This window comes from Alternaria arbusti (genome assembly GCF_024043155.1).
Source record: "Alternaria arbusti strain BMP 1465 chromosome Unknown scaffold_10, whole genome shotgun sequence".
Taxonomy (NCBI): Eukaryota; Fungi; Ascomycota; class Dothideomycetes; order Pleosporales; family Pleosporaceae; genus Alternaria; species Alternaria arbusti.
This window is the reverse complement of record NW_026249950.1, coordinates 551,946-577,472: the sequence shown is the minus strand read 5'-3', so window position 1 is coordinate 577,472 and position 25,527 is coordinate 551,946. Positions and strand designations below refer to the sequence as shown.

Below are 25,527 nucleotides of genomic sequence, written 5' to 3'. Positions count from 1 at the left end.
TATATGTCGCGACAACTGCGGACTTCGTCCAAGCTAGGCTCACCTTGTAGATAAGAATTCCCAGAGGTTTAAGAGAGTCGATATACGCACTAACTAGGCCTGTCTACTCGCGCTTAGTCCTTATCCGTAATTACAAAGCTCCAGATTTCGCGCCACACTCCACGTGCCAACCGCGCTGGTCTTCTCTCCAAAATCTGCTCTATCCGCGCTCTCTCGTTATTCCTCGAAGCCTCCGCCTCCATCTCCTCCTGCATCATGGGGTCCATGCTCACACTAAGATGCACCTGTTCCTGCTTGAACGGGTCTTCCAAGGTGCTCAGAGGACTCACAATGCCATCGTGCTGGGCGTCCATCTCGTACGAACCGAATCGATGTCGCGGGACTGGCGGTACTGAGACTGGGCCTTCGAGCTCGATGCTGGATAGATCTTCCAGGACGTAGTCTTCCACCGTAAGGTTGCGAAGGTCAACTTTGGATGTTCGGGGAAATATGTACTTGTACGAGAGGTACAAAGATCCGAACAAGAAGGGGCCAATGTATGCTCCGAGGACATCGAAAGCGAGGCTGATGGTGGACTTCAGGTTGTCTGTGGAAGTGAGGCTGCCCTTCGCAACAAGAATGACCAGTGGTGGAACGCCAGACCATATAAGAACGAACGCGCTTCCGAAAATTCCGATATATGCAGGCAGTGGTTGCCATCGGGACTTGAAGAGGCGTGACATGTAGAGTGGGTGATTGCGACCGAAGATCTGCCGCCTTGCCAAGCGGTCGAGGCCAGCTTTGAAGCGCAGAAAAGTGATGCAAAGAGTGAGATAGATGCATGCCGCAGTGCCTGTGTACAGTTCGGAGAGTGTGATGCGCGGCTGTGAGCCAGTCTTGTCCGCCAAGCCTATCAGAGACAAGAACCCGAGTGCTGAGCACAGCAAAATGGCCGCCAAAGGTGTATGGCCATTGTTAGTCCGACCAAAGATCTTTGCGATATTTCTTGGAAGGTACTGCTGTGAAAGCATAAAAACGCTACGAGATGCGGCGTAGAGATCGGTATTGGCTGTAGTGTATGCCGATATAATGAACAGCCCGTTCAAAACCTTCGGTAGCGCGTGGATAGAAGACTCTTCGGCCGCGATTACGAACGCTGACTTTGTAGCGTAGTCGCCTCTCGCCCATATCTTCGGAAGCTGCGGGTCAGCGTAGTTGACATTTGCTCCAGCAGCTAGCATCGCGAATGGGTATATGCTGAGCGGAACGATGTAAACGAACGACATGGTGATGGGTACGTCCCTCCAAGGATTCTTTGCTTCACCGACAGTCATAGCGACCAGGTCCGCTCCGAAGCAAGAAAACATGGCTAAGACGATTGAAGTGCTTCACAAGATGTTAGCTCTCTGCGGTATCTGGAGGCATGCTAGAAACCCACATGAGAGCGAACAGTGTGCCTCCGGGGCCGGATATACCGAAAGCTTCATCAGGAACGCCAGCCATCTTGAGAGCGACAGGAGTGGTAGTATTGTGCCCAATTGGCTTCCAGTCCGATGTGAATCCGAAGGTCGTATAATCTGCATTGGTCAGCGTTGTCACACGTAGCCTGAAGATGTTGAACGTACTCGAATGGTATTCTCCTTGTCTCGGGCCGCCGCCTTGGTAGCGTTAGACACATGGCTATGTTGCATTGAAGCGCGGAAGCATACCGGAGAAGTTCAAGACCACACCCATAACACATACAAGGACCAGTAAGCTCAGTTTGAACCACATGACGACCTAAGTGCTCGTCAGTTTGCTGTTCGTATCGAGAGCCGTCGCCAGGGTGACCGAATCCGTGTCGCATGTTGCCGCATACGGATTGCTAACTCTTAGCAAGTAAAACCCTCTAAGCTAACGTATACTTCTAGCTTAGTGATAATTTTGTAAAATGCGGCACGGATTGGAGCTACCCCTAGTGCTGTTCTGCTCAAGGTGACGTACTCGTTCGATCTTGCCATACAGCTGATACAACGTTAGCCAAGTTCGTCCTTATTCAAGAGCACAACTTACCTTGACGCCGAGGCAATGAGAAAGCGTAGTCAGGGCGATGAATGCAATATTGATAGCTGCCTCAGCACCTGCAGAATGCGGTTTCGGGTCGCTCTTCAGAAGCGCAGTCAGCTCCGCCGAACTCGCTGTAAGAGTAGCCATCGCACAAATCTTGCCTAGCCTAATGGTCGTCAGCGACGCCTTTCAGAAGTTTCCTATCGATACTCACCCGTACATAGATGCGATAGCGAAACCGCAGGCTGGGTCTAAGAACGTGTGAGGCAGATCAATGAGAGCTCCGGTCAACGGTCGACATGCAACCATCTCAGTGATGGTGTACATGACGCAAGCGACGATACTACCTGCGACGACATAGCTAATAGCAGCGCCTAAAGATCCAGTAGTAGCGATGAGTGCACCGGATGTAATGAAGATGCCTCCACCTATGCAACCGGATATGCCAATGCCTGGGGAGTTAGCAACCAGCGTACTTGTTGATTCACTCCTTTGGCGCTTACCTGCCAGCTGAGGCCTACTGAGAACACGGTCAAGATGTTCTGAATGGGTCACATAGTATGGCGATCTGTCAAGGGGACGCTTTTCTTCAGCCATTTTGCGTGTGATTCCCAGGCGAATCCGTACCGAAGTACGACCTCGTCAGGCTGAGGATGTTTGCGAACTAACTATGAATGTTGACTGCGACCTTGAACTAGAAAAAGATGCTTGCGCGACGAATGCAAACCCTCGTGACTATTTGGCCTCCATTCGGCACGTCTTCAGCTTCACTCTCCAAACCACCTGTGGCGGGGCTTAGACCATACCGGTCGGCCTCTTTGTCTGCCTTACGTGTTGCCCACCAACGCCAGAGTGACTGGAAAAATAGGCTTCGTGAAGAGGACGGTGCATGGGCACGCGACTTGGTATTGCTGTGATTGGTCAGAAAGGCGGGATATCGGGGAAAGATAACAAAGGTTGCACATGCTCGTATGCACAAGGTAGCTAGGCCAAACTAAGTGCGCCACGGTCGACAAACATTGGTGGATGGTGCAGGACGTCCTCTCAGCCGCGCCTTAGTCGCGTTCCGGTGTACATTTCAGGCTACGTGTTGCAGCTAGGCGACAACTATGGTAATTGATAGGGCCGAACTACATTGTGGAGACAGCGTCCCCCATAGTGATTATTGCTTTCCTCTGGGCGGGCGTTCTGTGTGGACTTCCTGTGCAATACAAACAGGATATTGCCAATGCAGCTGATAACGGGTACGCCGCAAGCGGACGAGATCGCGAGCTGAAAGTATGTCAGATAGTGTCACGTCCTTGACCTACATACATTCAAGGCTCTCCAGGGATGAAGCTTTGGTTAACTCCCAGCTAACGGTTTCCCAGTGATGATTGCAGTTAGAGTGCATTGACGATGTCCATATCCAGCAGCTCTACCGGCCCTTCGGCGCGTCGCTCGTCGTTAGCGATGGACTACTTCCAGGTGTATTCAGCCTCATCAGGATCGCAGTCGAGTAATCTGCTGCAACGACCAAGGCGGCTGTCGTTTCTGAATGCGCCCGATGTCGCGACGTCGATCTCATCGTTAGGATGGGTGGCAACATGCTCATCGAAGCAGATACGGTTATACGACGTGAAGAGCGCGAACAGAAGTCGGACTATCCAGCCCAAAACCGTCTTGAATATTTCGATGATATTGAAAGATGAGGAGATCCGTGGAATTGCCCTCTCGGAGGATCTGCTCGCAGTGATCACCCACAATCGATTGCTGGTGTATGACGAGTATCGCACAAACAACAGCCATGTACCTAGCCTCGTGAGAGAAGAGCGGATTGACCAGGACGGAAACTGGACCCCGAGATCCGTGTCGATCTCACAACTTGGACGCCAGTCTGCCGAGGGAGGGGCAACGGCGAGCATCGCAGTGGGTGGAGAAGGAGTGAGTGCAGTGAAGATCTTCACGTACAGGTACATGCCGGCCTGGAACGTTCAGGGCGACCATGTAGTCCTGAAGTGTCCTCAAAACAACGGTGCTGTCAAGATTGTCGGGTTTTCGCCCTGTCGAAGTGATGCCATCTATGGGCCAATGGTGTTTGCTTTGACAACAGGGAATCACTTGTATTGCTGGATCGTCGCTCGGAACGTAGGCCACCAGCAGAATATTCGCCCGGATCCTTGCTGGCACGTTGACTGCAATGCGAGAAGCAATGAACGCGTAAGTGACATGTTCTAAGACCCGGCGCAAAGCTGACTCCCGGCAGGCGTATCGCGATGAGATAACGAACGCGGCTTTTACCATCTCTCCGAACGGTCGACCCTATATCCTCTGCACCGTCGACCATCAACCACGTTCACACCTCCCAGCGACCTTCCTCGTGGCAATCGACACTCTTGGCTTCGATCCACACGTTCTCCGTCAACCAATAAGGCCCATTCCTGATAGGGTAGTCGGCACGAGCGTTGTCGCTGGAGTTGCGAGCTTCAACGGCAGGTTTCTAGTGGTTGTAGAAAGGGAGAGGAATAGAGACAAGATGAAGCTGCTGGCATTCCAGGGTGCACTCGGGGGTGGCTTGACATGTTCCGCTGCCCATACAACAACGTGGGAAGTCGAGCTGCAGAGCAACAATACCGGATCTTCAACGATCTCAATCATGATAGAAGAGCAGCAGGATGCCCTGGAGATCATCGCGGTGGATGGACGCGGCCATGTCGTCTATTCGGGCGTGAGGGTGCGGGGCACGCCACAGGGCCCAATTCGGCCCATTGCGCCACCTAGAAGCTCCATCGTTTCCGAGCTCCCGTTCGACCCGATCAGAAGAGAATTGTCGTCGGACGAAAGTAGTCGTCACTCTGTCACACCTTCGTATCGGGGGATGAACAGCCTCGAAATTATTCCTGGTTGACTGATGGCGATGACTCGAGCCATTACCATACCCCTTTCGAGAAGTGGTAGATGCAGGCGCGATGGACTGTTCTTGGTACGGGTAGCGGGTAATAGAAGTTGCACGCTGGTCGCGTCAGTATCGCGTCGCGGACAAGTGCCAGCTGACTAAGCCTACATCCGTCATGCCCAGGCACCTTCTCTCACGATCGGCAATCGCAACCCAACTCGCCTTGTACATCCGCTCGCACACACACAACGCCAACAACGTCGCGTTGGCGGAGGAGTTCCCATATCTCCGAGCTCTTATGATCGCCAGCCAAAGGGCAAGATGGTGTCGCTTATGATGGCTCATAACCGTCATCAGCACGCGGCTTGAACGCGATGGGACGACCTTCACCAACACTCCTAAGCTGTTTCTCGGATTGGGCAATTGCCGAGAATTGCGCCTTAGGTACGGCAAGCGTGCTTCGAGACGCATCTTGGCGGAGTAGCAGCGAGTTATCAAGGTTTCCTCGCGCTTACCAGTTTGTTCCCTCAACCCACGCAGCATATCTCGCTTTCCACATGGAGGGCTACTCATGCCAGACGTGCGAGGTGGAGGAAAGCTCGATAGGTGGACAATACAACGTGTCTGGCATATATAGCTACTCACCCTCAACACTCAAGACACTTCTTCTATCACCCATTTCTTCCTACTGATCGCACACTACCTAAGATTCTAGTCATACTCTGACACTCCTGTTCAGTGCTCCAACAAGCCTACACTTCAGCTACCAAGACAGCCCTCTCGAGACGATTCACGGCACGCTCCCATCCAAAGATGATGCTCCGCGCCGCTCTTCTATGCTTCGCTGCACTCTTCTCGCAACACGCTTCTGGCGTACCATACCCACAGCCAAACTCGACATTGCTCGCGAACAACACAATTTGTAACTCCACCGTCCGCTTTTGCGAAGGCGATCCCAACGCCGTCAACCCTCCTCTCCTCGGGTCGGGAAAATACGTATGCCACGAAGTTTACCCGACCGATCTCTCTGTCATCAACGCGCGCTACCCCGATTACGACGTCGACCACCTACACCAAGCAAAGCAGTTCTTCATGCTACGTCGTCAGGTCAAAGATGCTGGAGAAATTGCCACACGTGTACAGTTTCAAGGCCTACCGAACAGCACGTCGAACTACACCTGCCGTCTCGAATTCGTCCTCCCCCGCCTTGAGCTCCAGAAGATCTCTGGCCCGAACCCAAGCTTTCACGTATACCAAGTCGAGCGCGAAGCCGGTGCGATCGCTACATGGAATACATACGAGGCGGAGAAGAACGCGTTGTTGTTCGGTACAGTCAACGGCGAAAGCCAGGCGCTTGAGAGGACAAGGAGTGTCGGCGGCGTTGCAGCTGTCGACGAGACGGCTTGTAACGAGACAATGTCGTTCATGATGGCAATGATGTACGACAGCCCGTCTGCGCCGAACTGCTGGGAGTTCTCGAACGTTGCGCCACCCGCGTTCCCGGTACAGGGGTTCAGGATTGTTTACGGATGTTGAGTGAGGAGTTAGTGCCTATGGCGTAGTCATGAGATGGGGCTGAATGCCATGCGAAGGGGCTAGCACTACACTAGTATTTTGACTGTTTAGCCTTGCTCGTACGACTTCTGCCTCGCGTATTGTGGTCAGTACCTGAATAGCGCTCCAGCACGTACGCGAAGTATTCGCACATCGTGCACTGCATTTTACGGTCTACAGTACCGCGATAAACGAAATGTGACCATGACTATGCCCATAGCGCGGTGACTCTTATGAAATATAGAATTTCCATGTACATGCCTACCATGCGGTCGAGGGTGGACACAAGCGGCTGTCAGTGCGATTTGCTCAGAACATCAAGGCTGCCAGCTTGACATTTACAGCAGCAGCTTCCACTGCTCAAAACAGGACATGACCGTATTTGCCACATGCATATAGCTGCAGCGATGGTTCCATCACCTAAGCAGTGCCCAGTTGTATGGTCGGTTCCTCGGACAGCCATAATCGTCGTTCCACAACCGGACCGTGCACAGTCGCGCACAAGCTTCAGTATCTTCCCCCGTCGACCTTCATCTCTTCCATTCTCTTCCGAACAGCGCCCTCGAAGTTCCAGATGGCAGAACATGTGGGAGACTAATCTAGATGCTGGCGGGGCTGCGGATTCAGCGTTCAGCCTCCATGCAGATGCTGAGCCTTCTGAGACAAACGCGCTTTACGTTCTACATCATGCGCTCTCCTCACCAGTCGCCTTTTCGATTGAGCAATTCCTCCTCTTATGCGTACAGGTGTGCATATACACAATTCCTAGCGCCAACGATAGCATACAACATGCAGTCCGTCTGAGGTGGCGTCTTCGGCTGCAGCGATTGCAGCTGCACAGCCCATATGGCTTTTATCCCAACTAATTAGCTCAACACCGCACAGCCAATGGCATCCTACCAGAGCTCGACTGTGCGTTTGGAGCGCCCAAGGCTGATTTCTTCTCCTCGTTCTGCAGGTGGCGTGGTGGGGTTGCGAGATAGGCGCGTAATTGGAGACAGCCTGGGCGACGGAGTGTTAAGTGACGCTCTCTAGAGTGACTTTATCCACCATATACCTCTTTCTCTCGATATGTCCCTCGTCGCTTTAAGAACTTGAATCTCTACTAATCTCAATCATGGCATCCCACCGTCCGGTCTGGTGGTGGATGTGTTGCAATTGCTACGGCGACAATAGTGTCATTACCAATACAGGCTGCGGGTTTTGCGAAAACCACGAGAGATGCTCACATTGTTCTGTATGGGACAACGCATGGATAAGCTCTTCGGGATCGGAACCATCACAGATAGCATCTCCCAGTGCTTCGTCTTCCACTTCGCGCACTGTTCCCGCTCGCCGACCCGTCATATCTCAGTCGCTACCTCCAAGCGACCAAAAGCATCTGGCAACCACCGCGTCTAAGCCAGGTACATATCTAGCTATAAATCACGATGGGAACTCGTTGCTTATGAAGTTGTTTCATGACACGCCAGGCCAAGCGACGAATGCCTCAAGTATCCATGATCGATCGCGAACGGTTTCCAAGAATGACCCTGTGACGGCTAGAGCATCAGAGCAGTACCGCGACGTATCTCGAACGCGAATTGAAGAGTCTAAGGCTAAGCAACCGACAAGAAGAAAGGCTTTCACCGAAGAACCCGGGGAAAGACGAGATTCCCTAAAGCCTCCTGTGAAGGCGACGGCAAGGCCACTATCCAAATCATCGCCAAAACCGGCCGTCATCAGACAGCATGCTCGTCCCAGATCAAACGCTATGCACGTATCTTCCAAAAACGAAGAAAAGATCAAAATTCCGGTCGTAAGCCAGGAACGTAGTCAAGACAAGGGGAAGGCTAATCCAGGTCTACGAGCTCACATGGTGCCTTCGATAGTCCCGAGAATTCCATCAAGGACTACCAGTCCACGATTGGACATGTCTGCTGAAAATGTCATCGATACAAGACTCCTTGAGGCCCGCGGTCTTACCGATACAAACGGGGAGATTCGTCTTCTAGTAGATACTAACACTCTTTCATCGTTTCGGATCGAAGGCGATTTTGAAGGTCGCACGATGGAAATGAACACCGCCGAGGATGGGATGACAGAGCTAGTCATATCGAGTAGTCACGATCCGAGATACCAAGCCCGTCACAACACTGCTTCAGTGCATGAAGCTGGGTCGGCACGAGATCGAAGAGTTTCAGCCCTTATGTCATCCGTGGAAGCTGGTGACCTTCAGGGTTGCCTTTATACTGAGCAGGCCAAGCTCATGCCGAATGGCCAAAAACGCGACGCTAAGGTTCATTACAGTGATCCTGCCGTGTTCGATGACAGCTCCGATGATGACTTTACAGAAGACGAAACATCTAAGGCATCGATTTCTCCCCGTCGCCGACGTTTTGCTCACGGTCGTCAAGATTTGGCGCCTTCGCATCCTGCGTATGGTGACCCGCTTCCATCTAAACGACCTCGTCGTCGAAGGCCTGTAACCACCCCTTACCGCACATCCCCTCGACCCGCTTCAGGGTGCGGACATCCGTCCGGACCTACTATCATACAACCTGCTGTTGGGACAAAGCCAAGAGGGCCGACGGGAACGGTTCGGCAGGCAAGCTACTCAGGAGAGCCGGGACCGCAATATCATGAGCTTTATGCGCCAGCAGACGATCGTTCTAATCAGTCTGCTCCAAGTGCGTTCTATCCACAAGAGACACATGTTTCATCATGGAGTATTAATGCAGAAAGAGCACATGCGAACAAGGAACAGGCGCGCGTGTCACTAGATCCCGTCTACGCAACGGTTGATCAAACTTCCTCGCTCTATCGCGAAAGTTCGGGGAATTCTGCTCTTCCTGCGCAACCCGCACTTCACTCAACCTCTCATCCACAGCCTCCAATCCCTTCTCGATATGATCTACGACCTGAAAAGGTCACGACGGATAATCATCTCCAACGGGACGAAGAGCCATCTCACAAACAGTCACGGACAGAAACTCCCCTCGCTGAAAAGGAGAAAATTCGGGTCTTGGCTAGGGAACTAGCTCGCTCTGTCGAAGAAGCACTCATCCAACAAGAGCAGATGGACTTCGACCAGAAAAAAAACGATTATCGCAACAGGCTTTACGGAAAGGCGCCGATATCTCCATATCCGCATGAGCAGAAGAGACGCCCATCAACAATGCGTCTACATGCGAGAACGGCGTTTAAGAGTTGTACAAATGAAGACGCGCTGGGAGACACAGTGGTGGATGCGAATGTGATAAATGTCGTAGGATTGGCTGACCCATCCAATTCATCAGCTCATGGTCACGGCACCATTGACACCTGGTTAGACGCGAGAGTCACCGATGATAACGAGGATTACCCTGCCTGGGATTACGGTGACAGTATATCAGGACCATCGTCTTATGCAGCATCGATCGCTTCAGTATTCTCAGTGGCGTCTCTAGCATCCTCAGCATCTGACATGTCTAGAGGCAGTGGTTACTCTGCAGTCCAGATCGCGACAGCTACCAAAGTGCTACTGGCAATCTTCTACGAAGACGAAACTCTATTGTCGCTGTATAAGTGCGCCATTGAAAACCAGGCTATTGGACCGGCAAGGCTGCAGAGGAATCTCCGACGACTGTTCCGAGCATACGCGGGTCTCTTGGAAGGCGAAGCTACAGAAAGACTCGAGTATCTAGCATCGCGGCTTGTGCTCATCAAGTCGGCTATGCTAGCACAGTCCATCGTTGAGAAGTTGCAAAATGGCCGAGCAGCCTTGCCACTATCTCGAAAAGAACGCAATGAAGAGAGTTCCGACGAGGAAGAAGATGTTGCGGATGTACGCCCGGTAAATGAAGACGCCTTCGAGGATTTGGCCATCTTCCGCGAGTTCTTAGTGGAGAGCGAAGCTTTCAAGACATTTCGTGTTCAACTGCAAGCATTCATAGTACCAAAATCGACACATTTGACGCACCTGGAGTCCGCGAGAAGTGGAGACATAGCGAACGCGGCGATAACAGAGGCCCAAGAGATGACCTCGACCTGGCAAAATTGGCGCAACGACTCCGAGAAAAGCACTGGTGGCTTTTTTGGGGGCGCATATGGGAAAATAGCTGCGAGCAGTGTGTTGCTTCGTATGACCGATGCATTCATGTCAGCGACAGATGACGTTATGATTGCCGCAGGTCTACTGGAACCGCCTCTGAGACCAGACACGGTGCGCCTTCGATGGCAATGCGTATGTATTCCCGTTGGATTGAAAGTCTCTTGAGTCTGTTCGGATGCTAAATTTGTAGCAGGCATGCGGCGAATCTCTTCACAGCGACGTTGCGGAGCTTCGCAGAGGAGGCATCGACGAACTCGTTGGCCACATGCGACGTACCTCCGGTGCCAAAGTGCGCGTTTCGGCTCATAGCCATCAGTCTGGAAACCAGCGATACATTGCACCGCATCCCATACAGTGGATCCGAAAGGCCGTCACATCGAATTTTGGTGGCTCCACAATGAGATCTTCGTCGTGCCTTCCCCAGCACAACACACCGTGCACTGCTACCAGTACTAGCAACAACCCACAGCCCCAACAAAGCATTCTTCATCTACTGGCTTGCATGCATCGCAATCGGCTCCGAAAGGTTTTGCAGCAGGAACGGATCGAAGATGTGACTACCGATCGCGCATTACTGTGCTTCTTGCGAAAGCAATACCTCCGTCACCGTGGTCGCTTTCTCCACATACTCTCGCTGAAGAGCGTCAAAGGCATCTCCTTCGTCAAATTCCGCCTTCCGATCGGTGGCAGTGTTGATGTGCGACACCACGACCCGTGTTGCGTCACCAACAACACAGGGCAAGTCAGTTGCGAGTGTATACCTCCTCCCCCGAAAGTTGAGCCTTCACCAGGAGCAGAGTATCGCTGCATCCCCGGCCCGCCAGCCACATACCCACCAATACCACCAGTCTATCTTGCAAGCTTATTCACATGTCCGACAGACGTCCACGAGAAAGACACCTGGATACTAGATCAGCTCCCGAAGCGTACATGTGGTGAGCTGCGAGGTCAGGTCGGGCAGCCTGCTGAGGGATGGGGTATTTACTACGATGAGGGCTTGGACCGCGATACGCTTGCGCTGACCGTCCTCATGGTGTTCCTCGTCGCGAGTCTGCTTTTTGGTGTTCTTTGGTCGCGGTTTCAGTATGATGTTCAAGGAGCGTTTGGCGTCAGCGCGTATATGGTGGCATGTTGTGCGGTACTGCTTCCTGTCATCGTCACGCGGTTGGAAAACAAGGGATAACAAATCCTATACGAACTAGAGTAGATGGAACTTTCACTCCTCCTTCAAGGCTGTTGTTCAGTATCGAGACTTGCCCAGGGCTGCGCAGTGTAAGCTCATCATCCCTGGCAGTGTAACTCATGTTGTAGTGTACTCCGAGGTATACACTGCTCTCAACAGATTCATCTGAAAATTTTCAGCGTAGCGAGTACCTCCCAGGTGATTCCGAATACGAGCTTCGCGGTGTTGTGTTAGTATGGATGCAGTCGCGGAAGCTGCTAACCACGCCTTGAGACACACCCGGAAAGCAGATCATATGATGCAGTGAAGAGATATATATAGCTATCCTGGATAGTATAGACTCACTGATCACAGTCACTATCGTGTTCGGCCTGGTGCACGTGCGATGACGCACGCTCTTTCACTGCTCCTTCCTCCACTGCGCACTCACCTACTGAAAATTTTCCTCCGCTCACAACACTGCCACCTTCCACCACACCACACCCACCACAAAATTGGCCAAAATGGTCAAAATGGCCTGGCTAAACTCCTTGAAAGCCTAACAAAAAGGCTCGAAGCAGCAAGGAAAAAGGTATGTATCCAGAATACTCAGTCACACCCAAACTAACATCTGTCTTAGGATGCCACGCTCATAGCCGCCATGCAACGCAAGACCGACGAAACCATCAAAAGAAACTCGACCAGGTCGGTTAGCGCCATGGTATTGACCATGGTCCTGACTTTACCGGCGAGACACTACTGATGTCGGTCCACTCCAGCCAAAAACAAGCACATCTGGAGTGAATGGCGAAGCAAGTCAGTCTGACGACACTATCAAGAGATGGGACAATGGCGCTAGGGAGCATTTCCTCGATATCGAGGCACCACAGAGTCTGTGGCTGTCTCACCGAAGATCGAGGATGGCATGGACGGTCTCAAGTAGAAGGCTACACAGAATCTGTGTCCTCTTTTGCTTGAGCGTTCGGGTGGGTTGGAAAGCCTTGAGGTCGAGGTACCCGCAGTATCATGTGGCTGTCTCACCGGAGATCGAGGTTGGTGTGGACGGTCTCAAGCAGAGGGTCGCGCAGAGTCTGTGCCATCTTTTGCTTGAACGTTCGGGTGGATTGGAGAACCTTGAGGTTGAGGTACCACAGTATTCTGTGGCTGTCTCACCGGAGATCGAGGCTGGTGCGGATGCCCTCAAGGAAGATCGCCTGGGCAGGCTCGGTGTCTTCTTTGCTTGAGCGGGCGGATGGCGCAGGCTGACGCTGTAACCTCTTTACATGAGAGGCATAGTGTGGAAGAGCTGGCAATAAAGGTCGCAGGTCAATGCTTTGGCTTCTTTACTCATGGGTATGCCATTGAGGGCGCCAAGATGGAGGCAGCGACAGCTGATGATGTGGTTGCTTTGCTCAGGAACTGGGGCCGGGCAGTGTCCGGACGAAGGTAGCGCAGACCGACGCTTTGGCTTCTTATCAAAGAAGTACGGCGACAAGAGCGTCAAGAAGAGGGCGGCGATGGTTGATTACATCCTTGCTTTGCTTCGGGATTATGAGATGAGGTCTCCGGAGAAAGATGGCACGGCTGATGCTGTGTTTTCCTTGCTCTGAGAGATCGATGGCGCGCAGCATGTCGAGGACTCGGTCACTCAGTGAGACAGGGCTGGCGTCATGGGACTTCCGGCAGCGTTGGCCATGTATGAACATGCGTTGCGCTGTTGGTTTCCCTGTGGTAGCCGTGGGTGGAGGGTCAAATTATACCTACATGTTCGGTACTTCTTACAATTCGATATCTTACAATATATCCTGGAGGTACTCAAAGCTCATCACACCTGTGAACGCTGCCTCACCAACTCGATGTATACAGCTGGCATGTTTCCCGTGTTGACATCAGCAAACACATCTCGGCATGTATCCGTCTCGCAGCGCCCTCAAGTTCTTGCTATCGCGTGATTGTGTACTGTATGCTGTGGTAACAACTTCGATTCAAACGCCGTCTAATGCATTGGTCTATAGGGTATCATACCTCAATCCATATCCTCTAATCCGCCCGCATCACTCGGCGCCTGCTCCTCACTAACCATAATCCCCACCATACACTCACCGAGCATATTCTCCCAATTCACCCACGGATGGACTTCCATAAACAGCTTCGTGCCATCTTTGCCCGCCGCCCTCTTCAGCTCGCCCTCTCCACCGGGATGAAACGGCAGATAGGGCGAGATGTTATACACCTTGCCCTGGTAGCTCGACCACGCGGGCTTCCCCTTCCGGCCGTTCTTCTCCTTGAGCATAGCGGGTGTAACGCGTATCATCGAGTCCACGCCCGACAAGTTCTTGCCTGACTTCTGCAGATAGGCCCAGTCGAGTGGCGAGTGGCCGGGCGACAGGAGTACCTTGCCTCGTGCGTTTGGTGTCTTGAGTGAGGCGCCTGCGGTGGGTGGAAGCCCCAGGCTGCCGTTTGAGGTCGGTGGGCCGCGATTGGGTAGCGGGCCGCGGTTCGGAAGGAGCCCGGTTGTGGGTACGCGCATTGACTGGGTGGAGGTGTTGGGGAGGGCGCGCAGGTTTGAAGCTGCGACTCGGGGTGGCGGCATGAGAGAGGTTGTCGGTTTTGGTGGCGGGGCCATGAGCGAGGGCTTGCTGGGTGGAGGCATGGTGGAGGGAGGGGGCATGGCGGATAGCGAGGGCGGCTTCGAGGCTCGCTGGGCGGAGTTCATGGCTGGGAAGGAGGGCGGTGGGAGGTTGTCTTCTTCATCTTCGTCGGAGCTCTCGTGTTCGTTGAGCGTGAAGGTAGGTACTGCAGGCGCATCCTTTTCAGAAACCGGTGCAGCTTTTGGTGTGGATTCGGGAGATGGGCTCTTTGCAGACACTCTGCTATCTTCATGCTTTGTTGAAGTCTGCTCTATGCGCTGCTCCGCCGCGGGGGTGCTGTGGTCTGTCTCGCCATGCTGCGACTTCTCAGGTATCGACGACGCGCCAGAACGTGTGAAGCGAGTAATGAAGGCGAGCCATGTGGAGGGCGGGCGCTGGTAGACCAGGAAGGACAGCGAGAGTGCCAGAATCGAGACGGCAACGAGCATCTCTTGGGTCTGGACGAGGTAAGGAGCGACGGTTGCTGGACCCTGAGGCGTGTGAAGAGCGGAACGAGTCCAGGCTTCATGCGCCTCCAGGGTTTCTTGACTGGTAGGGCTGACGGCAATCGGCGCTAGCCTTCGATGACTTCACGCGCCGCATGCCGTCACTGCTCGGAACATATTCTGTCTGGTGAATGCACACGTTTACGCATTGACTTTTGTCCGACGCCTATACAATCGCACGAGGTTCTCATTCTCTTCCACGGTTACGCGCGACCCACTCTACGCGCCCTTATAACCTCGCGCCTGCCCCACCACCCCTCCATCTATCGCGATCGCAAGTGCACCCTGAGGCTGAATCACACAATCGCGCAATACACCCACACACAACCATGGCCGCGGAACCAGCCAACCTGCCCGAGGGCATCATTTCACTCTTAGATACCGATCTCTACAAGCTGACTATGCAATGTTGCATACTCAAGTTCTTCCCAGACGTCTCAGTCACCTACGGCTTCACAAACCGCACGCCCGACAAGAAGCTGAATCGCGCAGCCTTCAAGTGGTTACAAGCGCAAGTAGATAGTATGTCTTTCCCTCCTTGCTACTTCGACAATGGCTAACCCTCCAGAACTCGAGAATATAACCGTGTCCGACGCCGAAATCGCCTTCCTTAAGAACACCTGCCCTTACCTGAACGCGCAATACCTCCACTTCCTCTCCACGTTCCGCCTCAAGCCCTCCAAGCAGCTCAAGCTATCTTTCCAACCCGCGAATGACACTGGGTCAGACAGCGACAGCGGCGATTTCCACATCCATACCGAGGGTCTTTGGCTAGATACCATCCTGTACGAGATTCCGTTACTCGCGCTGGTCAGCGAGGCATACTTCAAGTTCGTCGAGACAGACTGGAGCCATGAGGGCCAAGTCGAAAAGGCATACCAGAAGGGGCGGAGTCTGTTGGAGGGCGGATGCATCTTCTCTGAGTTTGGCTCGCGGAGACGTCGCGACTACCACACTCAGGATCTAGTGCTGCAGGGCTTGCGCCGGGCAGCTGACGAAGGCGACAAGGCAGGGTGGAAAGGCAAACTCTCAGGGACGAGCAATGTCCACTTCGCCATGAAGCACGGCCTCGTTCCTGTGGGCACCGTCGCGCACGAGTGGTTCATGGGTGTGGCTGCCATTACCAACAACTACGAGAGCGCAAATGAAATTGCCCTGGAATACTGGACAGCGACGTTTGGCGCAGGCGTCTTGAGCATCGCACTCACGGATACCTTCGGCACACCGACCTTCCTCAGAGCCTTCAAGAAGCAGATTCCTCGCGTTACCACGGCTATCCCAGGCGGTGGCACAACGCTGGCGTCAGCTGGCCAAACCACCAACAACGATGCCGTGGAGACAATGGCGTCAACCAACCCGCCGATCCAAGCACCGTATGATGGAAATCTAGGATCGAGACAGACTTATGCCGAGGTGTTCGCAGGTGTGCGACAGGACTCTGGAGACCCGTTGGAGTTCATCAAGATGATGCGCGACTTCTACGACCAGGAAGGCATCAAGGACAAAAAGACCATCGTATTCTCCGACTCTTTGAACCTTGAGCTGTGCTTCAAATACAAGGCTGCAGCAGAAGCAGCAGGGTTCCAGCCCACTTTCGGTGTTGGAACATTCCTGACCAGTAAGTGCGCGAGTAGAATTGGTGCAAGACATGGCTGACCATGACAGATGATTTTGTCGAGCAAACAACAGGCAACAAGTCTGTGCCGCTCAACATTGTGATCAAGATCGCCTCCGCTGCGGGGCGTTACGCCGTCAAGATTAGCGACAACATTGGCAAGAACACAGGAGACAAAGCGACAGTAGATGAAGTCAAGCAGCGACTAGGCTACCAGGAGAAGTCGTGGGCTGGAGGTGATGAGAAGACGCGCTGGGGGACTGCAGGCGCGCCAGCCACTTAGTATGTGCGGTGTGCATCTCATCCGGTGGGGCGTATATGTTGGCTAGACTTGAGCTCCCAAGCTGCAGAGACGTGGAGTCCAACCAAGAAGTGGAGGCGTTCATAAGCTGAGATGCGGTCTGCAAGGCTGAGTCTAGCGCAGACCTTCCTGCGATGACCGTGAAGCTGCGTCAGCGCTTGGTGGCCGGCTCGGAGACTCTTTACGAGATGAGGCGAAAGTGAAGAGTAGATGCGAAAGTAGTGCAAGCGAATAGCAAGTTTGCAGCCCAAAGAGCGCCCAGGTGCCTTCTAGACGCCGAAGCATGTGCGTGTGCCAAAATTAGAGTGAGGTTCTTCGCCGCTGCGGGTCAACGACGCGCCGCTGCTTACCAGCCCCATGGAGCTAGCCCAGCGCCTCCTGCATGTGCGGTCCACTCTGCCACTCAGCCCCAGGAAACATCGCAGAGCTGAAACACATTTATCTTCTGTCGCCAGCCTTTACACAGCATTGACAACATTGATTCGAGTTCAAGCGCGTTTGACCTCAATTCACCCTTCGCCTAGTCACGAGCCCACCGCTACTCTAGTGCCGCTTCCCGCGTTTGCAGTCGGCTGTCTCAGGAGTCTTCACGTCCACTCAGACCACACAGGGCCTGTTTCAGAATGAGCGTAAGTTCCCTCTCTGTCAGCGTACCCGCTTGACTGTGCCCTCCTACAACACCATCACTGCACTACACTACACATTTACACACGCTGACCATGGCTGCTGCGGACGAACAGTACGGAAACAAGGGCTACGGCCAGATAGGATCGTATGGCGGTAACCCCTACGACGCACGCGACGCCAGCCCGGCTGGCTACAACAACTACAACCAGGGCGGCTATGGTACGTCTTCGATGCGCCACACCCTCAACGGCTATCTCTAACACAGCACAGGCGATGTAGAGATGCAAAACTACCCTGGCGGGGGCGCCAGCGCAAACCCCAATGCCATCCTCGACGAATGCCGCGAAGTCGACCGCGCCCTCGATGACCTCGATGCCCAGCTCAGCAACCTCGACCGTGTCTTCAAGCAGTCATTGGCGCGCCCAGACATGCCCTCGGGCGAGATCAACAACCTCAGCTCGCAGATCATGACCGGCTACCGTGGCCTCGTTGGCCGCGTCAAGGCCATCAAGTCGAAGCCCGACTCTGGCCACCCAAGAAACGCTCCCCAAGTCGGCAAGGTCGACCGAAGACTCAAGGCCACCATCAACAAGTACCAACAACTCGAGTCGGATTTCCGAAGGGATTCACAGGCAGCTGCCGAGCGCCAATACCGCATTGTGCGCCCAGATGCTACCGAACAGGAGGTCCGCGATGCAGTATCAGACCCCGATGCGCCCATCTTCCAGCAGGCTGTAAGTAGCTCAACTCGTCAATCGCACGGTTAAACTAACACCTTCCAGCTCCTTAACTCAGACCGCCGCGGCCAAGCCTCATCCACCCTCCGCAACGTCAAGGAGCGCCACGAGGCCATTCAGAACATAGAACGTCAAATGGTCGAGCTGGCCCAGCTATTCCAGGACCTCGACCAGATCGTCCAAGAGCAAGAGCCGCTTGTCGCCAACATCGAGCAAAAGGGCGAGGAGATCCACGACAACGTCAAGGCCGCCAACGTAGAGATCGACGGTGCCATTGTCAAGGCCCGCAGCCGCAACCGCAAGAAGTGGTGGTGCCTGCTCGTCCTCCTGCTCATCATCATCGTCGTTGTTGTCATTGCTGTGGTTGTCACACAAGTCAACAAGGCCGCCGCCAACACCGTTGCGTAATCAACACACTAGCCGAGTCTATTCCTCCAGCATTAAGAGATCGCTATACAGCCGCGTCTCGCATTCCACCATCACATCCACCGTCTCTTCTTTATTAGTCTTTTCCCAAAGGCTGGTCCGTACAATATGTAATACCCCCACGGTGGATATACATACCCCATCTCTCCTGTCATCTCTTCCATTGGTTAGGAAAATTGGTCTCTTTTGTAGGCGCCTCTGGCGTCCTCTATTCTCAGCGTCTCGAAGCTGTTTCTGTAGCGCTGGCCGAATTGCATCATTGCGGATTACTTATATACAACTGTTTTAGAGGCTAGCTTACGAGCTATCGAATGAAAGAGTCAAACATGTCCTTTTCGGCGCGATGCGCAATGGTGTTTGCATTGCCACGGTCCTCAACTTCACCGCCCCACGCACCGGTCCGACGCAATATGAATTCGCATACCACAATCAATCTTTGTGAGAAATGGCGGCGAAACCTTCTCTCAGGTGACGTTGTAATATAAACATGTACCACGCTAAATTTCGAAGCAATCTAAATGGCACAAAAGCCGAACATGGACCTGGGGCAAGGCGCACGATCTACCGACACTTTAACCACTCTGGCGTCCACTAAATCGCGAACTCATATATTTTGGAAACAAGCACGGAACAAGCATGGCACTATACCTCTTGAGCTACGGAGGGAAAAGCTTGGGCTGTGATATGGACAGTATAAAGCAATAGCACTTGGCCGCCGTCTTGGGTACCAGCACCTCATACTCAGATCAAACCAATAAAAACTATGTTCGGTCAAACAGCACTCTTCGCTCTAGCCCTCGCGGCACCAGCCCTCTCCCAAGTCACCGAAGGCTTCGAGAACGGCTGGGACCAAACCGCATGGCCAACCTACGCCCCAGACTGTTCGCAAGGCGGAAAGGTCACCCTAGACAGCACGACAGCGCACACAGGCAAGAACAGCATCCGCGTGGACGGCGCAGGGGGTTTCTGCGGCCACATTTTCGTCGGCACGACTAAGATTCCTGCTGGCGATGTTTACGTGCGGACGTACCTGTAGGCCTTCCCTTGACTGATAAGAGAAGGAACATGAACTAACATACCTACAGCAAAGCATCCAAGCCCCTAACCGACTCCCACGTAACCTTCATCACCATGCCCGACTCCGCCCAAGGCGCAAAGAAACACCTCCGCATAGGCGGCCAATCCAAGATACTCATGTACAACCGCGAAACCGACGACGCCACTCTCCCCGATCTCAGCCCACAAGGCATCGCATCTTCAAAGGCACTACCCACAAACGCCTGGACGTGCTTTGAGTACCATCTCGGCACCGATGGCAGTGTGGAGACGTGGCTGAACAACGCGACGATTCCGGGACTGACGGTGGGCAACGGCGCGACGAATGCGAATGCGGGGCAGTGGACGAGGAGTTCAGTCAAGCCGAAGATTACGGGCGCGTACTTTGGGTGGGAGAGCTATGGAGGGGATACCAATACGATTTGGTACGATGATGTTGTTGTTAGTGGGAAGAGGATTGGGTGCTAGATGTGCCAAGGGTGATGGAGATGCTCCAGGGTCGGGACTTGTATATAGTGGAGCTTGGACTTGTAGATATTGAACTATAGGTTACTGCATGTGGAAGTATCGTTCGACATGAGAGTGAAGGCTCTGGAAATGGTGCAGACGTCTAGATGGTGTCATAATGAAATTACCCAGGTACATCGACAAACGCCAGATGTCTTTCCACATGAACACAATGCCTCCGCGCCTCGTAGAACCTTCCTGCCTATGCGCCAGGAAACCACGATAAAGTCATCGTGACACAAGTCCCCTGTGACTTCCGCCCGCTCCGCCGCCAGGTAGGTGCCACGAACCAACCCCAGAACCGCGGGGAAACTCCCCAATCCCCTAAATTCCCTCACCACATGTCATCTGAACACATTCCACTCCACCAAAGGACCGGCTGCACCCCTTGGCGCAACATCTTTGCCTGAGAGATATCACATCGCAACCTGCAATGCACCCTGCACGATCGCGACAGTATCGCCTGATCGCGCATTGTAGCAGATAGGCTGACGACAACGCCGCTTGGCGAACCCCAAGCCAACGCCACAAACCCTGCCACCCTGCCCTCACCACCAATGTAGACACACGGGCGTGGGCGGTGAAGAGGCATGCGCGCACTTCCAAGTTTTCATGCCAATGTCGCTGCAGCATGGGTAGCTCGCGATGTCCAGCACGAGGACGCACTTTCACCATCACATGGGCAAGGTAACGCAAATCACAGCCGCACGTTATTCACTCCACAAGTGGCATTTCAAGGAACTTGCAGCTTAGCTTCCGCAGCCCGCGCCGCAGCGCACAGAAAGTTCAAAGGTCCAAGACGCCGTGCGAAGACACGCCTAGACCCTGGGCTGACGCTCCATGCCGCTTGCGGCCTAGAAGGTTCGGGGCTTTGGGCTGGGGCCGTTCGCTGGAATATTAACGACGGTATATGTTAGCCTGGGGTATTCGCTGTTTCTTTTCACTCGTTTTAAGTACTCTGGGGTAGTGAACCTTTTTGTGGGGGAGTGTGTTCTGCGTTTGTTCTCTCAGCCTTGCTACTACGACCATACTAGACCTATCGGTTCGAGCTCGTTCGACATGTCTTCTGTTATGGCATCTGCGAGTGCGGCGCCCACGGAGCCTATCAAGGCTCCGCCGCAAGCGGGCATTCTGGAGGGGGTCAATCCTGTGCATTTTGACAAGAATCATCCGATTATTCTGTTTATCGTTCAGGTATGTCGTCTTTACTAGCCCAAGCATCGTGTTTGAGAGTCTAGCTTGGTGAGACGCTTCACCGATCTAGTACTACCACCATATCTCAATATCTGCGCAACCTCAGTCCATATCACTGGTTCTACATCCGCAAGCCATGACTCCAGTTAGAGTCGTCCCTGGAAATCTACCATAATCTTCAAAGAGAAGCATACTGACAATGTACGCAACAGGCAGGCATAATCATCATCTTCTGCCGCGCCCTCAACTGGCCCCTCTCCAAAATCCGCCAACCACGCGTGATATCCGAAATCATCGGCGGCATCATCCTCGGTCCCTCAGTAATGGGCCGCATCCCCGGCTTCCAAACCTCCATCTTCCCCACCGAGTCCATGACCAACTTGAACCTAGTCGCCAACCTCGGTCTGACGTTATTCCTCTTCATCATCGGATTGGAAGTCGATCTGCGGTTCCTACTCAGCAATTGGCGGCCTGCGCTCAATGTTGGGCTCGCGAGTATGGCGGTGCCGTTTGGACTGGGTTGTGCGATCGCCGTGGGGTTGTACAATGAGTTCAAGGATGAGCCGGGAACGGTGCAGATTGATTTTGCGATTTTTATGCTGTTTATTGGTGTGGCTATGGCTATCACTGTGAGTTCTGCGGATTCGAGGGGTTTCGTTCTTGTGCTAATTGGACGTCTAGGCCTTTCCGGTACTGTGTCGTATCTTGACGGAACTGAAACTGCTCATGACGCCGGTTGGTGTTATTGTTCTTTCAGCGGGTGTTGGGAATGACGTTGTTGGTAAGTCGCACAGCTTCTCCGCTAGCTCCTCGACTAATGTTCTGTAGGATGGATCCTTCTCGCTCTCTGCGTGGCCCTCGTCAACGCTGGTTCAGGTCTCTCGGCACTGTGGGTCCTCCTCACCTGCGCCGGATACATGCTGTTCCTCGTGTACGCCGTGCGACCAGTCTTCGTCTACGTCCTGCGTAGATCTCGCGCACTCCAAGATGGTCCCAGTCAAGGCATCATCAGTCTGACACTGCTCATCGCCCTGGGCTCTGCCTTCTTCACTGGTATCATCGGCGTTCACCCCATTTTCGGAGCGTTCATGGCGGGACTTATCTGTCCCCACGAGGGTGGTTTTGCTATCAAAGTCGCTGAGAAGATTGAGGATCTGATTGGGGCACTCTTCCTCCCGCTCTACTTTACTCTCTCGGGACTGAACACCAACATCGGTCTCCTGGACTCTGGTATTGTGTGGGCGTACGTCATCGGCGTCTGCGCTGTCGCCTTCTTCTCCAAGTTCCTGAGTGCAACCCTTGCAGCTCGCGGAAGCAAGATGCTGTGGCGAGAATGCTTCGCTGTGGGCTCTTTGATGAGTTGTAAGGGATTGGTGGAGCTTATCGTCTTGGCAAGTAATCCTACTCACAGTTTCAGGCCAGTACTAACAATCACAGAACATCGGACTGAATGCCAAGATTCTCAGCACCCGAACCTTCACCATCTTCGTCGTGATGGCCCTCGTTACTACCTTTGCATCGTCTCCATTGACAATGTACTTCTACCCTCCCTGGTATCAGAAGAAGGTTGAGGCATGGCGTCGCGGCGAGATTGACTGGGACACCGGCAAGCCTCTCGACGGCTCAGACGAAGGTGCCGATGGGATCAATTACGAGAAGATGGCTGCTGAGAAGATTCAACGGATGACCATCTACCTCCGTCTGGACAGCATGCCCAACCTGTTGGCCTTCACCTCGCTCTTCGGTGGAAACGCGGACAAGCCGGCGCCCAAGACGCACCCATCGAAAGACATCAGCACAAGCAAAGAGACAGGCGAGACGTCACTTGTCGAGACTGCACCATCGCGACCAGTCGAAGCCTACGGTCTCCGACTACTCAACCTCACCGACCGTGGCTCCTCCGTCATGCAGGTCTCGGAGCTAGAATCCTACACAGCCTACGACCCAGTCGTGAACACGTTCCGCACATTTGGCCGTCTTCACAACCTTGCCGTCAGCGGCGAAGTGCTCGTCGTGCCGGAATCGTCTTTCGCTGAGACTCTCGCTACCCGTGCATCTGACTCCAACTTCCTAGTCCTGCCTTGGAGCGAGACAGGCGGTATGTCGGAGCAAGCCATTATCGAAGACAAGGGAACGAAGAACAAGCTCGCCGCTTCAACGTACAACACGTTTGTGCACGACACACTCGAACAAGCCAGTATACCCGTGGCAGTCCTGATCAACAAGAACTTTGGCGGCAGCAAGAACAAAGAGCAGAAGCAGCGGCTGAAGCTTACCAGGACATACAGCAGTGTTAGTCTGTCTAGCGCCAGGGACAAGGCGGTCACAGCACCCATCGCGGATCGAAGCCACCACGTCTTCTTCCCCTTCTTTGGTGGCAACGACGACCGGACTGCTCTACGTCTGGTTCTCCAATTAGCCGAGAACCCTCAAGTCACTGTTACCGTCGTGTACTTCGATGTTCCGGAGTCTGTTATCGGCCAAGCGTCGCCCGTCTCATCAACGGTTCTAGGAAAGGCCGGAGAAGTAGTCACAACGACGACTACATCCCGCGAGCAGGATGCAGCCTTCTTCGCTTCGCTCCGTGCCTCACTTCCTTTCGATCTAGCAAGCCGTGTCGTCTTCGAGACTATGGCTTCCACTGCGCCTGTTCAGGATGTCATTGCCCGCGCGAGCATTGAGGTCGGGCAGTCGCCGAGGAACGCTGGTGATCTCATCGTGCTGGGTAGGAACGTAGCAAGGAACAGTGTGTTGGAGAGGGAGAGCACAGCAGACGAGATAAGGAGTAGCTCAAGTGCAGCAGCAACACTGGGTGTGCTTGCTGAGAAGGTCTGGGAGGGCAGACTGGGAGCTAGTGTGTTGGTTGTCAAGGCGGGATTGTGATGGTAGTATAGCTGGTATTCAAGGCGCTTGGAAATGGATATGGAAGGGTACCACTGGATTGGGATATGTTACGACTGAGATACCTCCTGGCTAAATGAAGGTTGCTTCATGCTTGCGTAATCCAACGCTGAAAGTCGGTCCCACCCGTTGCACTGTCCGTGATCAACGACAAGGAGCCATGTCTCATGCCGATTTACGCTCTGTCCTGCATGTCTGCGCTCTTTTGTTGAGTTCATGGCTCGTCCTGGGATCATAGACGTTATGCGGCTCCGCATGCGACGTGTGGCAATCCACGAGTAGACTTGTACGTCCTGACCGGTCTCAACTCACCATTGACGCCTGACCGCGTACGCGTACAGTACGGGCTTCCGCACGACCGTCGGATGCAGGGCGTATGCTCACAGTACACGTGCCCTTACCAATCTCCGTGGTACGTACTCGGTGCTACGTGGGGTGTGTATCTAAACCACGGTCCACGTCACCTTCCCCGGTCGTGCTGCGGCTGTTCTTCAACCGTCGCAACCCAGTGACTCATCATTCATCGACAGTTTGACGTTGATGAGCATGCCAGCGGAAGATCCTCGAGGGAGATCGTGGAGCATTCGTTGCTGTGACGTTTTTCTTACCCATGATAGGCCGCACTAAAGGCAGAGATGTCGTGATGTGGAGGTGAGGATGAAGAAACTTCCGTAGGTTGGATCAACGGACAAGCTCGGAATAGATGAGGAAGAAGCGGTGACAGGTGGCTAGAAAGCCATCGAACGAAAAAGCAGCTGTGGGTCGAGTTGTTATCAGCTTTCCACAGTACATACAGATATTGTGGGTGTCCAGGATGACTAAATGGTGCCTCAGGTTCCCCTGAACCCAGCCGCGTGGACTTGAAGTCCTGCACTACAGTTGCATGCCAGTGTAAATGAGTACGAGATGTTCTGGTAGGCTTCTCTTGCGTGTGCACGAGCCAAGACGAACGCTGTATGACTGCAGAGTGCAACTGCTCAGCCCTGCGCATGAGTAGGATTGCGAAGATGTGGAACAGTTAGTTCTGGAAGATCCTATGCACGTACGGATTCCAATGATGAGGCAGGCAATGCTCTGTCGCACACGTCGTAATCGGGTTATGACTTGCAGTCGATCCCGAAAGATACGCCACCGAGAAGCCCCGTGCCGCGCATGCGCCTCACAGGGGGCTGTAGAAGGCGAACCATGTGACCAGGACACGGGGATTTTGAAAAAAGATGGAAAAGTTCACGATGCTAGTAGAAGTGGTCGAGGCGCTGCTGGCAATTCTCCGCGAATTGGTGCAGAAATTCATGTCCAACGGTCGTGGTCAGTGTTCGGGTGGAGTCGTCGTGTAGAC

General features: G+C 53.6%; 10 protein-coding genes across 10 annotated transcripts; 7 read left to right on the top strand and 3 right to left on the bottom strand.

Annotated features, from left to right (window-relative positions):
- Positions 1-113: 113 nt before the first annotated feature.
- J4E86_007452 (uncharacterized protein) lies at positions 114-1,265 on the bottom strand (the record flags this gene model as incomplete). The annotated part of the gene is made up of 1 exon (XM_051447972.1): positions 114-1,265. The coding sequence occupies one exon, from the start codon at positions 1,263-1,265 to the stop codon at positions 114-116; it is 1,152 nt and encodes a 383-aa protein (XP_051300910.1).
- A 112-nt stretch (positions 1,266-1,377) lies between these two features.
- On the bottom strand, positions 1,378-2,622 carry J4E86_007451 (uncharacterized protein; the record flags this gene model as incomplete). The annotated part of the gene is made up of 7 exons (XM_051447971.1): positions 1,378-1,556; positions 1,605-1,637; positions 1,689-1,758; positions 1,963-1,983; positions 2,032-2,191; positions 2,240-2,477; positions 2,529-2,622. The coding sequence occupies 7 exons, from the start codon at positions 2,620-2,622 to the stop codon at positions 1,378-1,380; spliced, it is 795 nt and encodes a 264-aa protein (XP_051300909.1).
- A 3,091-nt stretch (positions 2,623-5,713) lies between these two features.
- On the top strand, positions 5,714-6,436 carry J4E86_007450 (uncharacterized protein; the record flags this gene model as incomplete). Its single annotated transcript, XM_051447970.1, has 1 exon — positions 5,714-6,436. One exon carries the CDS (start codon positions 5,714-5,716, stop codon positions 6,434-6,436), a length of 723 nt encoding a protein of 240 aa, XP_051300908.1.
- A 3,463-nt stretch (positions 6,437-9,899) lies between these two features.
- J4E86_007449 (uncharacterized protein) lies at positions 9,900-11,709 on the top strand (the record flags this gene model as incomplete). The annotated part of the gene is made up of 2 exons (XM_051447969.1): positions 9,900-10,658; positions 10,720-11,709. The coding sequence occupies 2 exons, from the start codon at positions 9,900-9,902 to the stop codon at positions 11,707-11,709; spliced, it is 1,749 nt and encodes a 582-aa protein (XP_051300907.1).
- A 640-nt stretch (positions 11,710-12,349) lies between these two features.
- J4E86_007448 (uncharacterized protein) lies at positions 12,350-12,932 on the top strand (the record flags this gene model as incomplete). Its single annotated transcript, XM_051447968.1, has 2 exons — positions 12,350-12,409; positions 12,735-12,932. The coding sequence occupies 2 exons, from the start codon at positions 12,350-12,352 to the stop codon at positions 12,930-12,932; spliced, it is 258 nt and encodes an 85-aa protein (XP_051300906.1).
- A 782-nt stretch (positions 12,933-13,714) lies between these two features.
- On the bottom strand, positions 13,715-14,767 carry J4E86_007447 (uncharacterized protein; the record flags this gene model as incomplete). Its single annotated transcript, XM_051447967.1, has 1 exon — positions 13,715-14,767. The coding sequence occupies one exon, from the start codon at positions 14,765-14,767 to the stop codon at positions 13,715-13,717; it is 1,053 nt and encodes a 350-aa protein (XP_051300905.1).
- A 386-nt stretch (positions 14,768-15,153) lies between these two features.
- J4E86_007446 (uncharacterized protein) lies at positions 15,154-16,722 on the top strand (the record flags this gene model as incomplete). The annotated part of the gene is made up of 3 exons (XM_051447966.1): positions 15,154-15,346; positions 15,393-16,442; positions 16,490-16,722. 3 exons carry the CDS (start codon positions 15,154-15,156, stop codon positions 16,720-16,722), a joined length of 1,476 nt encoding a protein of 491 aa, XP_051300904.1.
- A 737-nt stretch (positions 16,723-17,459) lies between these two features.
- On the top strand, positions 17,460-18,512 carry J4E86_007445 (uncharacterized protein; the record flags this gene model as incomplete). The annotated part of the gene is made up of 3 exons (XM_051447965.1): positions 17,460-17,586; positions 17,638-18,101; positions 18,150-18,512. The coding sequence occupies 3 exons, from the start codon at positions 17,460-17,462 to the stop codon at positions 18,510-18,512; spliced, it is 954 nt and encodes a 317-aa protein (XP_051300903.1).
- A 781-nt stretch (positions 18,513-19,293) lies between these two features.
- Positions 19,294-20,054, top strand: J4E86_007444 (uncharacterized protein; the record flags this gene model as incomplete). Its single annotated transcript, XM_051447964.1, has 2 exons — positions 19,294-19,562; positions 19,616-20,054. 2 exons carry the CDS (start codon positions 19,294-19,296, stop codon positions 20,052-20,054), a joined length of 708 nt encoding a protein of 235 aa, XP_051300902.1.
- A 1,098-nt stretch (positions 20,055-21,152) lies between these two features.
- J4E86_007443 (uncharacterized protein) lies at positions 21,153-24,170 on the top strand (the record flags this gene model as incomplete). The annotated part of the gene is made up of 5 exons (XM_051447963.1): positions 21,153-21,287; positions 21,500-21,916; positions 21,969-22,068; positions 22,116-22,630; positions 22,725-24,170. The coding sequence occupies 5 exons, from the start codon at positions 21,153-21,155 to the stop codon at positions 24,168-24,170; spliced, it is 2,613 nt and encodes an 870-aa protein (XP_051300901.1).
- Positions 24,171-25,527: the final 1,357 nt, after the last annotated feature.